The sequence below is a fragment of the Salvia splendens genome, chromosome 1, assembly GCF_004379255.2.
Source record: "Salvia splendens isolate huo1 chromosome 1, SspV2, whole genome shotgun sequence".
NCBI classification, from domain to species: domain Eukaryota; kingdom Viridiplantae; phylum Streptophyta; class Magnoliopsida; order Lamiales; family Lamiaceae; genus Salvia; species Salvia splendens.
In genome coordinates, this window is record NC_056032.1 from 2,754,684 (window position 1) to 2,769,449 (window position 14,766).

At 35.1% G+C, this 14,766-nt stretch overlaps 3 protein-coding genes across 4 annotated transcripts; 2 read left to right on the forward strand and 1 right to left on the reverse strand.

Annotated features, from left to right (window-relative positions):
• Nucleotides 1-474: 474 nt before the first annotated feature.
• Nucleotides 475-1,053, forward strand: LOC121757593. The gene has a single exon (XM_042153117.1). It carries the CDS (start codon nucleotides 475-477, stop codon nucleotides 1,051-1,053), a length of 579 nt encoding a protein of 192 aa, XP_042009051.1.
• A 576-nt stretch (nucleotides 1,054-1,629) lies between these two features.
• LOC121808129 lies at nucleotides 1,630-5,001 on the reverse strand. The gene is made up of 9 exons (XM_042208496.1): nucleotides 4,745-5,001; nucleotides 3,859-3,971; nucleotides 3,410-3,582; nucleotides 2,939-3,032; nucleotides 2,686-2,796; nucleotides 2,498-2,587; nucleotides 2,267-2,352; nucleotides 2,103-2,167; nucleotides 1,630-1,905 (listed from the first exon to the last, which is right to left on the reverse strand). Exons 1-9 carry the CDS (start codon nucleotides 4,938-4,940, stop codon nucleotides 1,799-1,801), a joined length of 1,035 nt encoding a protein of 344 aa, XP_042064430.1. The 5' UTR covers nucleotides 4,941-5,001; the 3' UTR covers nucleotides 1,630-1,798.
• Nucleotides 5,002-8,986: 3,985 nt separating this feature from the next.
• On the forward strand, nucleotides 8,987-13,050 carry LOC121808111 (probable serine/threonine-protein kinase At1g54610). 2 transcript variants are annotated; one of them, XR_006052122.1, is made up of 8 exons: nucleotides 8,987-10,003; nucleotides 10,104-10,388; nucleotides 10,484-10,801; nucleotides 11,058-11,285; nucleotides 11,428-11,528; nucleotides 11,681-11,798; nucleotides 11,989-12,376; nucleotides 12,935-13,050. XR_006052122.1 is itself a non-coding variant. In XM_042208474.1 (7 exons), the coding sequence occupies exons 1-7, from the start codon at nucleotides 9,599-9,601 to the stop codon at nucleotides 12,292-12,294; spliced, it is 1,761 nt and encodes a 586-aa protein (XP_042064408.1). In that variant the 5' UTR covers nucleotides 8,987-9,598; the 3' UTR covers nucleotides 12,295-12,488. The 2 variants fall into 2 exon arrangements, 1 of the variants encoding a protein (XP_042064408.1); XM_042208474.1 differs by lacking the exon at nucleotides 12,935-13,050 and having other exon boundaries at nucleotides 11,989-12,488.
• Nucleotides 13,051-14,766: the final 1,716 nt, after the last annotated feature.

Consider the following 14,766-nt stretch of genomic DNA (forward strand, 5'->3'; position numbering starts at 1 on the left):
TAATTTTTCTTAATTAGCCCGAAGGGCTTTAACAATAATGCATCGAGTCACATATTGCAGTTTATGATTGAATAAAGGCCAATATTGATCCTGAACATATGTTTATTTTACGATTTTGGTCATAAACATTATCTTTTGAATTTTTACATCTCAAACATTTCAACTCGGACCGAAATCAGTCCATTTTGGATGGTTCTAAAAACTAACGGTCAACGAACGATTAAGCAAATTTTGACTAAATTAGAATATTAATCCATAATTAACTAAAAAAGGAAATTCATTTATCTCTCTTCTTCTCTCCTATCCCATCTCTCAAAAAAATTAAAACTGCTAACATTATGCACTAGTTCCGTCACCGGAAATGAAACCGGTGGCGGAGCAAATGACGATACGCCTTTCGAGGCTGCTTTAGTTCGACGGCGGAGAAAAAAATCAACGGCCGAGGATGAAACTGGAGAGCGAATTTCATCAGAAATGGACGGTCAGACGAAGCTCACTCGAACGAATTCCTCACTCCTCAGCTCATCCCCCACCATCCGCTCATCCATCCACAGCTTGTCTTCGGTGAGCGAGATCGCGCCCGATTCCGACGCGGAGGATCTCGAGGAGCAGAAGCCCCACAGCAGGCCGCTTCCATCTCCGGTTCGCTCCGGTGTGGCGGCGCCTGTGGCCGCCGCCTTCCTCCTCCTCTATGTGCTCTTCGCCTTCTTCACTTCGAACGATTTAGCCACCTCTGAGAATCTGCTCTCAGCTTTAATTTTCGTCAAGATTTTTTTGTGTTTGCTCTCGAGAAACAAGGGTTTAGTGAGCAGGAATGTCAATTTCTTCAAGCAAATCTACGATGAGTATGAGAAGAGGATAAGATTTTTGCGTTTCGGTTCAAGAACTCACTCGAAGCCTGTGCAATGGTTCATCGGCGAGGCGGAATCAGAGGAATTGGAGAGTAGGAAGATTGTTCGGGAAGGTGTGGAGTTTTACAGCAATGGCGATTTCTACGCAGGGGAGTTTCATAAGGGACGTGTAACAGGAGCGGTGACTTATAAAAATAATTAAGGATATAATTAGGGAGTAAGTAATTATATTTAACAGCTTAATTTGGTCAAAATCCGGATTAAAAACGTTGATCGTTAAAATTTGACGGAACAGTTAGTTTTGGATCGATTGTGATCCGAGTTGAAATATTTGAGATGCAAAAATTCAAAAGATAATGTTTAAAACCAAAATCATAAAATGAGCATAATGTTCATGACCAATTTTGATCTTTACTCTTTACGATTTCTTTTTCAAAATAGTACTATATCTCGAATCAGTACAAAAATTGCCACTCGTGAGTTTATTTAGAGATAAGAAATAGTACTCGTTGGCGGCACACTTAGGAGGCAAAGCTAGCGCCTCAGTCCCAGAATGCAATGTCGCTTCTTTTTAAAATATATAGCATATTAATATACACTTATTCAAATGTCCATCCAAATAAATTAAAAAAAACTAAACATTTTGAAATCTTTTTTAAAGAAAATAAGAGAATGCACGTAGTCTCAAAAAAAATAATATAAAAGGTGTTAGTTAAACAACCTCTCATGAATCCAACAGAAAGCTAAAATGGGGTCATATGGAAGAAAACAGCAATAGTTATGTAAGGAATTTTAATATGATTAGAGATTTTTGAACTAAAGGTGCAAATATTTGAGAATTCCAAAAGAATGTAACATCTGGTAGCGTGATTCAGATAAAATTATACTTAATGGTCAGCGCTCAGTACACGCTACCAGGTCGTTATGTAAGTCACTCTATTACCTACTCACAGAGTCTCGAGAAATTGCGCAAAGCTTGGATATTTTGGCTCCCATCCAAGTTCTGCACGAGTTTTAGAGTTGTTCAATTTCTTACCTAGAGGATCTGATGTTCCTGCCAAACAATAGAAAGAAAATGTCATAAAGTTGGAGTTCTCAAATGGGCTGCATGGCTTCCAGGACATTCACATAAGCCGAAGAAGAGCAAGAAATACTTATGTTAATTCTTTTGGCGCATTTCAACGGTAAATACTCTTTTGCAAAACGCACCCTTATATAAATGAGTGACACAATCCCGATATGTTAGTTTACCTGTAAATGCGTCAAACTTCTTACCATATTTTCCACTCCTGTTAACCAATTCCATTACTTCTTGCCTGAATGCATATAACAAGTCATATTCGCAACAGTTCTTTGATTTCTTTTATGCTGATTCTATTACATGTACATCTTATGAAAATTAGTTGAACAGGAACCTGGACAGAGGGTGATTGTCACAGCCAAGAAAAATCCTACCACGAAGATTCTTCTTTAATATAGCAATTGACAGTGAAGCAGCATCCTGTGGAGGAACAATGAAACATTGCACTAATTCATATTGGCAGACAAATGAACCAAACTAAACCACAATAAGGGGAAAAATCCTAATAATAAGTTTAAAAGTCATTTGAACTGATCATGCAGTAAACATGATTGGCAGGGATTACCTCATAATGTATGAGATTAAGGATGTGATCTGGCCGAACTTCAAGAGTCCCTTTCTCCAACCAGTACGTATGGGCACCTCTATCTACCTTGTAATGCAAGTTAAGGTTGTTCTTACACACAGCATTTCCATTACCATAACTTTGAAGATATGAGCAGATTCAACCCTAGGTAACACTTGGAAGGATATATAAAGTCCAGCTATTCTAACTACACAACCACCAGCTTCCAGCACAACTTTCTCCGATTTGAGTAGATTATCTGTTCTGGGGCTTCTCCCAATGGGTACGGCTGGAGTGTCCTATAGAGAAATTAAAACTCATCATGTAAAGAGTAGAATCATATATTGAAGTGTTGAGATAAAGACAACATAGGAATATATATCAGATTTACTATTTGAAAGGATTATAATCAGAAAGTTGCCTGTCAGGCAGATTACATACCTCATCACAGTACCCATTATCATTGCAGTCATATGGAGCGGAGCTTGAAGTAAAAAGGAAGCACCCTTCACCATTCCAATTTAAGGTTGCTTCTCTATTGAAATTGGTTACACAAAATAAATTAGTACTTGGCTTCTATTATGTTACCAATTAGTACATAGAGTAAATACTATAAATAACTTATCATGATTAAATAAGTATATTTTGGTGTATTAAAATGATAACACAAAGACATGCTATTGTAACCCTATCGGCCAATCCTAAGCTTTGATGAGTATAACTTATCTGATTGACGGGTACAGTCAGTCAGATGCATTGTAAACATAAAAAATAAACCCATTACAGCCCTGAGTGACTTCCAAAGGGGATCATTTGCTGCCATTTTTCTAATTTTTACATATTGCTCTTAAACTCTGCAAAAAGAATGTATAGAACCTGCATGCTGTGAATTTCAAGACTTTTTAAGCATACCTGACTTCACCAGGGTAATCTACATTTCTAGATGGAGGAGCACAGAAGATGACATAGGGAAACTTATGAGTTACTTTGGTTTCCTTCAGAGATGGAGTAATCCCCATCTTCTTTAACTCTTCATGATGATTGCTCGTAAGAGTCTGCCCATAAATTTGAGAACTTGGATGTTCCTGCAACATTCAAGCGCTCATCTTTAGAGAAGTTCGTCAGTTTTGACATACAGGACAACAATGTAAAAAGGCAAAGGCCCATAATACTAGGAAAAAGCCTGAAGTCATAAATTATCTCGAAGACAATTTTAAATTTAGGCAGAGATACTGTTAAAAACTTAGCTTCCCGGATCAAGTTACAACACATGGCACAGCTCCACCAGATAGATTATATTGTGTTAATGCAGAAAACTCAGCAAACACTAATACTCATCGTATATTTGGTCCAAAAATTACCTCTCGCCACTTTTCAGCTATTATACGCCCCAAAACTCCTGGTCCAACTATGAACAAGTCATTAGCTCCAACTGCTCCAGTAGATGAAGCTTCCAATTTGTTGTTAGGCGCACCTTCAGACATTAAGCGCAAATTTAATAGACTGATTAACAACTTGAATCAAAACACCCTTGCACACACAAATAGTACTACTACTTTTCATCACAAGCACATGGTATCACTGCATCTGCACTAATTATAGTTCATTCAATTATACAAACAAAATTCACATAACAAACCAGCCAATAACAGCATAAACACAAAAACTGATTAAATCCCTCCAAGAAACTAGGCATTGTGAATTTTGTGTCAGAGTCGAAGCTGCGAGCAAGCATAAGGCTACTGTAGTATCAATAGGTAAATGCTGAAGCCAGAGAAATATCACAAAAAAATAAACGGTAAACATTAGTTTGTCATTTCATCAAAACAAAAAACAAACATGAACAAATAAGTTAAAATAAATCAACTATCATCCAAAACAATCTTATAAGAATACAGCCTTATCCACAAATATACAATTAAACAGAGTACCACCACAATACAACCCTCAAATCTCAACTATTCACATAACATGTACGAATACGATCCACTCATTCACATGAGCTGGAATAATTATCCTAACGTAATCATTCACCAAAAACATCTCGTAAAATGAGAGCAAACGCTCGGCTGCAATAAACTTCAGCAGCCGCTCGCACAATTCTGCAAAAATTCAATCATCCAACCACCAAATCCACCAAAAGCACAACATATTCCGCGAGAATCACAATTCTAAATTCTAACTCAGTCGAAGGAGATATTCAATTCAAGCGATAATTTAACTCAATTGTAAAGAGAGGGAGATTACCGATGGTGGATGAAGCTCTAACTCTGGAAGAAACGGCTGCGTCCATGGATAACGACGTCGTCAGAGGAGTCCGGACGAAGGAATTGGGATTGAAGCTCGCGGGAAACGGAAGGGAAGTAGAGAGAGTAGCGGAATTGAGGTTGTTAGGCCTAAGAACATTCGCGATGAAGTCAGTGCAGTTGGTTAAACTGCTCATTTTCCAGTTTTTTTAATTTTCTTTGTGGAATAATCGATACGATTAATGTGGGAGAAACAGGGTTCGGATTTCAATCAATTCATAACATGTGTTTAATTGGAGGAGCATCAACTGCAGAGGCCGAAATCCTCTTAGCCACTAGGATTTTGACATCTGGACTGTTGAGCCATTTATATATTTTGCCATAAATAATGTAAAGTAGATGATTTTTATTTTATATTATATAAACTTTGCAATTTGAATGTTTTCTTTAAAATAAAAAATATATATTTTTTGTTCAAACTATATTTTTCATGTGTTCTCATTTTATAATTTAGTTCTAGTTTTTTGCATCTGTTAGTATTTCTTCCTTATTTAAAGCGGATTTAGTTAGAATCATGGATTAACCGATTTCATTGCGGCCATGAGGACCGAAAAACTACATTATAGTAATCAGTATTTGGAGTTGCTTTTGACTTCATAGGTGTGACAATTCCTATCTTAATCTATTGTAATTAGAGTTTACTTTCATTATTTGATTATTACACATTATCAATCATTGCACCGTTGTTGTATTTCAACAGTAACGACAATCTTTCTATCCCTTGAATCGTGTTTCATTGATCCACTTTTGATTCTTTAATGTGCCTTGCCTCATGAATTATGTTTTATTGATCCATCGCTGATGTTAATGTAACTTTGGATGTAGTTGATACACATATACTTTATTTTGAAATTATCATGGTTTAGAGGCTCTCCGTGTTTGATTATACGCCCTAGTTGCTAACCCAACTCCATGAGACAATTGCACGAAAACATTAAAATTAATATATTAAATTAAATACTATGAATGTTTAAATTTATAATGATAAACATTTAATGAAAATTCATGACTTTCTTAAATAATTCGTCGTTTTATTCCCAACTAACTGTCATGCTTCTTACATATATGCTGCCAAACACATGATTGAAAGGCATGATAAAATGATAATGTGTTAAGTAACAACTTAACCTACCTAAACAAACCTAATCATGTTCCAATTTTATATTAATATATTTATGTTGAATTTGGAACGTAGACAATCAGTTATATTGATCTATATTTTGGTAATTTCGTACACATATGACATATCATCATGAAAGGCCTCTTATTGAGTCAATGTCAAATTTATCCCAACTTATATTTTTCATATAAAGTGAATGTCTTTGTTGACACATTTGATACATATAACAAAATAGCATGTGTCAACATCATCAATAATGTTAATACCATCAAAGATTATGTTTATATATCATTTTCATAATTGTATATAAAGATTTAACAGCTCAAATAGTTGAATCCATGTATTTAATAATGTTGGGTCATGACTCATACCATATCAGATATATATAGATGAATATTCTTCCTTTTATTCTTCCAAACAATATAAACTAGTATTCGAGTATTTCAAAATTCAAACCATCAAATTTTTATGACAATATCTTATGCCTACTCTAGCTTATATAGTTATATAGTATATAAGAAGAGGGGAGTGATATTGATCAACCTTTAATTGCTAACTACAATTAATTTAAAACCGTAAGATTAGTAGAGATCTAATGGTCTACAAATTGCCGCGTGTAATTTTATTTTATTATTATTTAAATTTAAAAAGATAAGAAAACTATCAAAATTAGGGTTTTAGATCAAAATGTCAATATATTGTATTAAATATATCAATACAATTTTATTGAATATGTCAGCACAATTTAACATTGACATTTTATATGTATTATGTTTACATATTATGATAGTTACATTGACATTAGGCTGTTCTTGAAAATTACCAAAATTCAAGATTCTTTTTTTTTTAAAATTTTAAAATCGGAACATATGCAGGTGAGATCTCGTTAGAATCCTTATTAAATTATCTTTAATTTAATATAAGTTGTGTTAAAAAATAATTTAAATTGAGATAGTTATAATTATTTAAAGTTTTGGGATATTTTTTAAAAGTTAGTTACAACTTTTTGTTAAATGACATTAATACCCTTAATTGATATTTTTTATACATTGTATTGATACTCGTGATTGATTGATCTTGTACCTTAATTTAATAATCCAATGTTTATCATGTAGTTGTAGTTATTAATTTAGGGGTGAGTTAGCAATACAACACACCCCTATAAGAAAATATTTCAAGTTATAAAATTTTCATTTGGTTCAATCTATTTAGTTGCAACCCACGCACACGCACACGCACATATACTTGAGCTCGAATGCTAACTTATTAATAAACGAACAATATCTTATCAACTAAGTTATGATTTGTTATTTATTTAATTTGATCTACTTATTGGTCGAAAAAAATATACTCACTTATAAAAAGTTCAATAAATGAAAGTCATATTTTTCGTCCACAGAACCAGCCGTGTACAGTATAAAATAGTTGAGACGATAAATTTGAATCTAATTAATTAATGACGAATAACCTTTTGTTTTCGTGGTTTCAAATACGTATCCTAACTAATTAAATGTTCGAAGCATAGTGATGAGGGACATGCATGCTTATAATAATGTGAAATATGTAAAATGTGCGATTAATATTTATTAAGCTATAAAAATGATTTGGGGGACAACCTTTGATTCATAGAAAGCTTTTGCACTTTTGTAGCTATATCACTTTATTTTGTGAATTAAAGTTAAAGGAAAACGCACTCTCTTCTTATCGCAATACTCTCTTTTTTTTATAGTGAAAATTAATTTTGTTAAATTTTGGTGTCTACTAGATATCTGGGAGGATGTAATTAAATCAGGTACTCATCGGACTCGAGCCTTGTTCACTGAGGCAAATCTATCCCTCCAAAACTAACTGAGTTACGCCCTTCCGGGCAAAGTTTAATTTTCTACTATCATAAGTTTCGACACTAGTATAGAAAAATTTAATTTATCAGTATTAATTTAAAGTGTACCAAGCAAGATGCTATTATAAAAAAGGGAATTTTTTTTGACATAATGTTTCTATGATATACTTTTATTTCTATTTTTTACAATTATATTCTATGTTCTGACTATTTAATGTAACAATCAATCCCCATAATTATGAAAATCAAATTTGACAAATATATTCATCCAAAAAACTAGTAGGAGTAGTACATATTTAATTTTATACCCTTTAAGCATCACTCAAATTTAACAAGTTCTAATGTTCTATCAACTTGGATTATTATATTGACTTTCTTTTTCTAAACTGATTTTCACAGTAGTCAAAAATCATTTACTTATAGGATATTATAATTATTCTTCACAGCGAAACAAACTATACCATGAAAAAGATATTAGGCCTAAAAATCATGACTAAAAAACGATAAGATCATATCCATTTTTTAATTAAGCGTGTCTCGTAAATAAGGTAAAAGAATATTGAAATTCGTAACTAAAAATCCTAAAATCGAAATATTTAATTAAACTGGTGGTATGACTAAATGCCACTGGTGTCGGGCCGGAGTATGGGGCCCGCCAAGACGACGTAATCGCCTTTTTTTTGGTGCAACAAATTAGTTTGACCTAATCACAATCATGTTAAATCTTGGGCCATTATTTTATATGACAGTTTCTTTATATTCAATTATTCATCATTCAACAATCTTTATTAAAATTGCTAATCTCAATACATTGTTGATTAGTTGCACTAAATATAATAAAGTGTATGATCTCTAAACATTTTTATATGAATCAAATCTTCACTTAAATCAAAGTATACAAGGTCTCCCATTATAGAATAGAAAAAAACCCAACCAATTAAAAGCTATTTTAACTAGAAGTCATTTTTATTGGCGTACTAGCATTTTCTATTTACAACATTAATTCTACTAAAAATATGTTTGGTTGAAAATGAACAAGAAACTATGGTCCTACTTAGTCAAACAAACATTTTCTTTCCTCTTTTCCTTGTAAATAATTGTATCTTCACAGTTTAATTTCAGTCTTTAAAGAAAGATTTACCTAAAATATTTATCAACTGAAGGCTAAAATCAATATATTTGTATAGCTGTGTTGACTTATTACCTACACACGTCAGCAATTTACATTTCTCTCTCTCTCTCTCTCTCTCAGACACACACATCTTCTTACAGTAGATCTGCTTCTTGATCATTTTCAAGACTTCATATTTTCTTACCAATACAAAAAAAAATCCCAATTTTTGACAAACTGAACATTGAGGAATTTTCCTTTTTTGCGTAAGCTCACTGTGATCTATCTTCATTCCCACACAAAGCAGAGCGCAATCAAACCACTACAAGTATTTTTTTTCACTGTATAATAGTATTACTGTCTTTGCTTTTTGTAGGTATATTTGCTTCTTAATTATTGTTATTGCTCCATAAGCTGTGGGGTTTGTTCAAATCATAATTGTTGCTTCTTCTTTTGGGGCAGCGACTTAATTGAACATTTCCCCTTTTCCCTTTTCCTTTATTCTTCCCACCGGAGTGCAAGATCATAATTTAGTTAAGAATTACTTGATAAAAGATTTCATTTTTATTGAATTTAGGGCTGCCCATTTGCCTAATTTGCCCAAATTTGATTGATCTGGTTTGAGCCTTGAATACTTTCTGGTGAATCTTTGATTTCTTGGGGTTTTGAATGAGGTGTGTGATTATGTTATGTGGTGAGATATGAGAGTTAGGGTTATTGTGAAATGGGGTGTGTATTTGGGAAAGAGATTTCGTCGTCTGAGCGAGGTAGTGGCGATGTAGCTGGAAAGGGGAGAGGGAATGGGGAAGAGAGAGATTCTGGGAGGAGGGAGAAGGTAGTTGTTGGATCAGTAGATAAGGCAGAAGGAGAGGCTGCTAGTGTTGGTGTTGGTGGTGGAAGCCAAGCTCCGAATGGCCGGGATAAGGAGGAGAGGAAGGAAGGGAGTGCTCGGCAGCCTAGAGGCGAGAGGAGACGGTCTAGGCCGAATCCAAGGCTGAGCAATCCTCCTAAGAATGTCCATGGTGAGCAAGTGGCTGCTGGATGGCCTTCTTGGCTCTCTGCTGTGGCAGGCGAGGCGATCAATGGGTGGACGCCTCGTCGTGCTGATTCGTTTGTAAAGATTGATAAGGCAAGTGGCTAATGAATGTGGTTTGGTTGCTACTTTCTGTTTTTGTGCTACTTCATTTTATGTTTTAATGGTTTTTTCCTGTTTATATTTGTGTTTTTAGATTGGGCAAGGTACTTATAGTAATGTGTATAAAGCTAGAGACGTCATAACGGGGAAAGTTGTAGCCCTTAAAAAGGTTAGATTCGATAATTTGGAGCCCGAGAGTGTGAGGTTCATGGCTAGGGAGATTTTGATCCTGCGTCGTCTGGATCATCCCAATGTGCTGAAACTGCAAGGATTAGCGACATCAAGGATGTCGTGTAGTTTGTACCTTGTTTTCGATTACATGGAGCATGATCTGGCTGGTCTTGTTTCAAATCCCGGGATCAAGTTTACAGAACCTCAGGTGTGGTGATCTGTCTCTGTTTGTTTTATTAATTCGACTGCTTGGAGATTCGAAACTGTTTTCCTTATGTTTCAATAGTTTGATTGGTACGTTAGGTCAAGTGCTACATGAATCAGCTGTTGTCTGGCCTTGAACACTGTCACAACCGCCACGTCTTGCATAGAGACATTAAGGGCTCGAATCTCCTCATCAGTGATGGAGGAGTTCTTAAGATAGCCGATTTTGGATTGGCTTCCACATTTGATCCCAATCACAAGCAGCCCATGACTAGCCGTGTGGTCACTCTGTGGTATAGGCCACCCGAGCTGCTTCTTGGGGCCACTCACTATGGTGTAGGTATTGATTTGTGGAGCGCCGGCTGCATTTTAGCGGAGCTTTTTGCTGGGAAGCCAATCATGACGGGCCGGACTGAGGTAACCTTTTATTTTATCAATGTTAAACAGATCATTGAAAACCATTCATACTAACTGCTGCTTGTACTTTCTTTCCCGGCTTGTTCACATGATCATCGGTGAGACTGATTGTCGTCTATGGCGTGTTTTGCTGTATTCTTATATCTTGAATGGTTGAATCTAACATGCTCACTTGTATTTCTTGAATCCTTAGGTCAATTTTTAGTGTCACTGTTGATTTTATAGCCATAACACGGCGTTATTATCGTGCGCGTAGGTGGAACAACTTCACAGGATCTTCAAGCTATGCGGTTCTCCACCTGAAGAATATTGGAAGAAGTCGAAGCTTCCTCATGCGACCATATTCAAACCACAGAATTCGTATAAAAGATGCATAAAGGAGACGTTTAAAGATTTCCCTCAGTCAGCATTGTCTTTGATTGATACTCTACTAGCAATTGATCCAAGCGAACGACAAACTGCTACGGCTGCGCTAAAGAGTGAAGTGAGCTTCTCTGCCTCCCTATCTTCTCTCCACACACTAAAAACTGTTAAATCTGTTTATTCTTTCAATTGATATGTATTTGTGAGGATCACATTTAGAGAGAAAAGACAATAACATGGATTCTCTATTTGCCTCAATGCAGTTTTTCACAACCAAGCCGTATGCGTGTGAACCTTCCAGCCTTCCGAAATATCCACCTAGTAAGGAGATGGATGCTAAGCGCCGTGATGAAGAAGCTCGAAGGTCTGGAAAACTATCACCATACAAAATTCTGTTTTACCGTTATAGTTGTCTTGATTTTGCTCTGATTTTGCAGTTTGTTTCCCTTTTTTGTTTACTGTGATCTATTATGCGTTGCTTTAAGAAACCTAACGGCATGGTTTGCACGATTGTAGGCTAAGAGCTGCTGGTAAAACTCATGCTGACGGTGCAAAGAAACCTCGGGCACGTGAAAGGGCAATGCGGGGAGTTCCTGCTCCCGAAGCCAATGCTGAGCTTCAGGCTAATATTGATGTAAGTTGTTAAACTTCTATTATTCGCAACGTTTATGCATTTTTTTCGTACCATCTCTTTCGTGATACATTCCATACGTATCTCAACGGATTGTGTTTCTCCCGGTGATTTCTATCATTCTATGTATTTGACATAGTTAGTGGCATTTCTAAACACTGGTTTGGGAGTAACTATTGCCTTGTTGAAGCAGAGACGGCGTCTGATTTCCCACGCCAACGCAAAGAGCAAGAGCGAGAAGTTCCCTCCTCCGCACCAAGACGGAGGGCTTGGCTACCCTCTGGGGGCATCTCAGCACCTCGATCCGAACTATGATCCTCCCGACATACCCTTCAGCTCGACTAATTTCTCGTACCCTAAAGACCCGATGCAGACTTGGTCTGGCCCGTTGGCGGATCCTGCTGGTGTCGGAGCCCCAAGAAGGAGGTCGAAACCATCGAAGAAGGATAGTCGGAAGGACAAGAACTCGAGCCGGAATAAGGAGAGCGAAGACTTGTAATGGACCACACACTCAAGAAGGTGCAGATTATTGTGTTATAGTATCATCTTTGGCGGGAAAATTTTCCAAACTGTTTTAAGAGGTAACATATGTGAAAATATATCTTCTTGTTGATGTCATTTCTTTCTTTTGTAACACAGACTACTTTTATTATACATTTCTAATGTCAAAACTTAATTCATTTTTTTTGCCTACATTGATCAGTGGAGTGTCTTTGTTTGAAGCTTTGGCAACAATGCATATTTCTTGATGAGGAAATTAATTCTTGTACTCCATTAGTTTGGGGGATTCTTGATTTTTGTTACATGGTGTAAAAATTTAATGTAAGTCGGAAATTAAGTTGGAGACTGCTCATGGATGGATAATTGTGTAAAATTCAACATCCATCTATTGAATTTGTAAAAAAGGTGAAAAAATTAAAATACTTAGTAGAACAATAAAATTGCAAAAAACATAGCCAATAGAAAAGGAAAATGTGGAGTTTATGTTGTTTAAATAAATGATACGTGGACATGTTCATCCAACAACATGCAATATGTTCCAAATTCCACCGTCTCACACTTACATAAATATACTCAAACACTCCATATTTTCATTTTATTTGGGTTTCATATTTATGTTTTTTGGCAAAAAATTGAAGGTATGAAGCCACTGGGTGGGCATGGTGGGCCGGGCCCGGGCCCGGGCCGGAGATCGAGCGTGCTCCATGGTTGTTTCTACAACTTGTGCACTGCTATCTGTTCCTGGTCAGTATTTCTTCTCTCCATTTTTTGGTAAATCATTAGAAAAATCATGAGGTTTGTAAAATTATGGTCAATCTCCCTTTTTTAAAAAAAATATTCAAATTTGACATTTTTTTAATTGTATCATTAGTTAAATTTTGAAGGAAATAATACATGTTTGGAAGCGGAATTGATTTTTTTTTAAAATTTATATATCACTCATAAAAATTATTAATTGAATATGAAAAATACTCCTAGTATTTTAGTGTTCAAACTACACATAATTTCTCCCAAATCTATATTAATGATTAATTGAAAAAAAATATCAAAATTATAATAAACTACTAATTAGGTATTCTTAAATAATGAAATTGACCAGATATTTAATCAAACCAGCCATTTACTTATTAAAATTTACTTCATATTTGAAAGCTCTACATTATTCATTTTTTTAAAAGAGAAAAAAATTGTGTTTTTTAAAATTAATTTGCATGTGGTAGCTGTTATGTATTCTCTTGTTGCTGGGTGTTGGAAGACTGCTTTGGGGGGCAGCGTAGCTTTCCCTGGCCGGCGTATGGATCGCCGGAACCACCACCACCGCCGCTGACGGTGGTCACCGGGCATCACCATCATGGGATATTGGGCTCTGTTATAGGAGGCCCACCGGGCCCATATAGTCACCCGGGCCCATATGGGTACTCTGACGAACCGCCGCCGCCTCCTTATAGTTATAGATGATTTTATGCATTTTCTTCACTGAAATAATGTTTTTCCCTTTTGTTTATGACTTATGTGTATCTACGCCTTTGTTCTAGCATTTTTAATTTGATATCAATAATGTTTGTGTCACAGATTAGACTGGTTTTTTAAATGTTTTAATAATGTCCACATATATATATATATAGTATATACCAATATGAGAATGAATATATGTTGTGGAATATGATTTTGAAATTTTAAATTAATGTGTTACACACTTTATACGCAATTAATGTGTGTAATTAATAATATGCCAAATACCTAAAAACCACGATTATATTTATCATTGTATAATTAAATACATGGGTGGATAGAAATAATCGCAAAAAACTACGATCAGTGCTCATTTATGATTTTCGATTTTATAGTAAGTTGATTTAGTTGTGTTAATTATTCACTAACAAATTGAAATATAAAATAAATTAATTGAAAATACATGCATCTCTTATTTATGGATTTTTTGCCTTGTTTTCGAATCCCATTTGAGAACCAAATTTTATATTTATTCACTTCTCTTTTTTGTATATTTTATATGTTTATTTAATGTAAAATACACGGAGAGAATTATTAGTTTATTACCAAATACGCTATAATATTTCACTGTAACTTTTAAAAACCACATATAATCAAAACCCAAGTGATATTACAGATGTCGAACATCCGACCTAGTATATACGATTAAGAAATGAATAAAACAAGAATATCATATATATAGTCATACAAACTCTCAAAACCATAACCAAATCTAAATCAAAATGATGAAAATTAGCCAAAAAAAAATTACCTCTCCGTCCCGCACTACTTGCACTTATTTCCTATCTGGGCGTCCTAAGTTATTTGCACTCTTTCCATTTTTAGTAACAATTTATACCTACAGCCGTAATTGTTGACTTTGTCTATTACTCATTCCTTAATCTCCGTGCCTAAAAGGAAATGTGCGAGTAGTGCAGGACGGAGGGAGTACAACGCCTCCACACACAGAAAATGACAA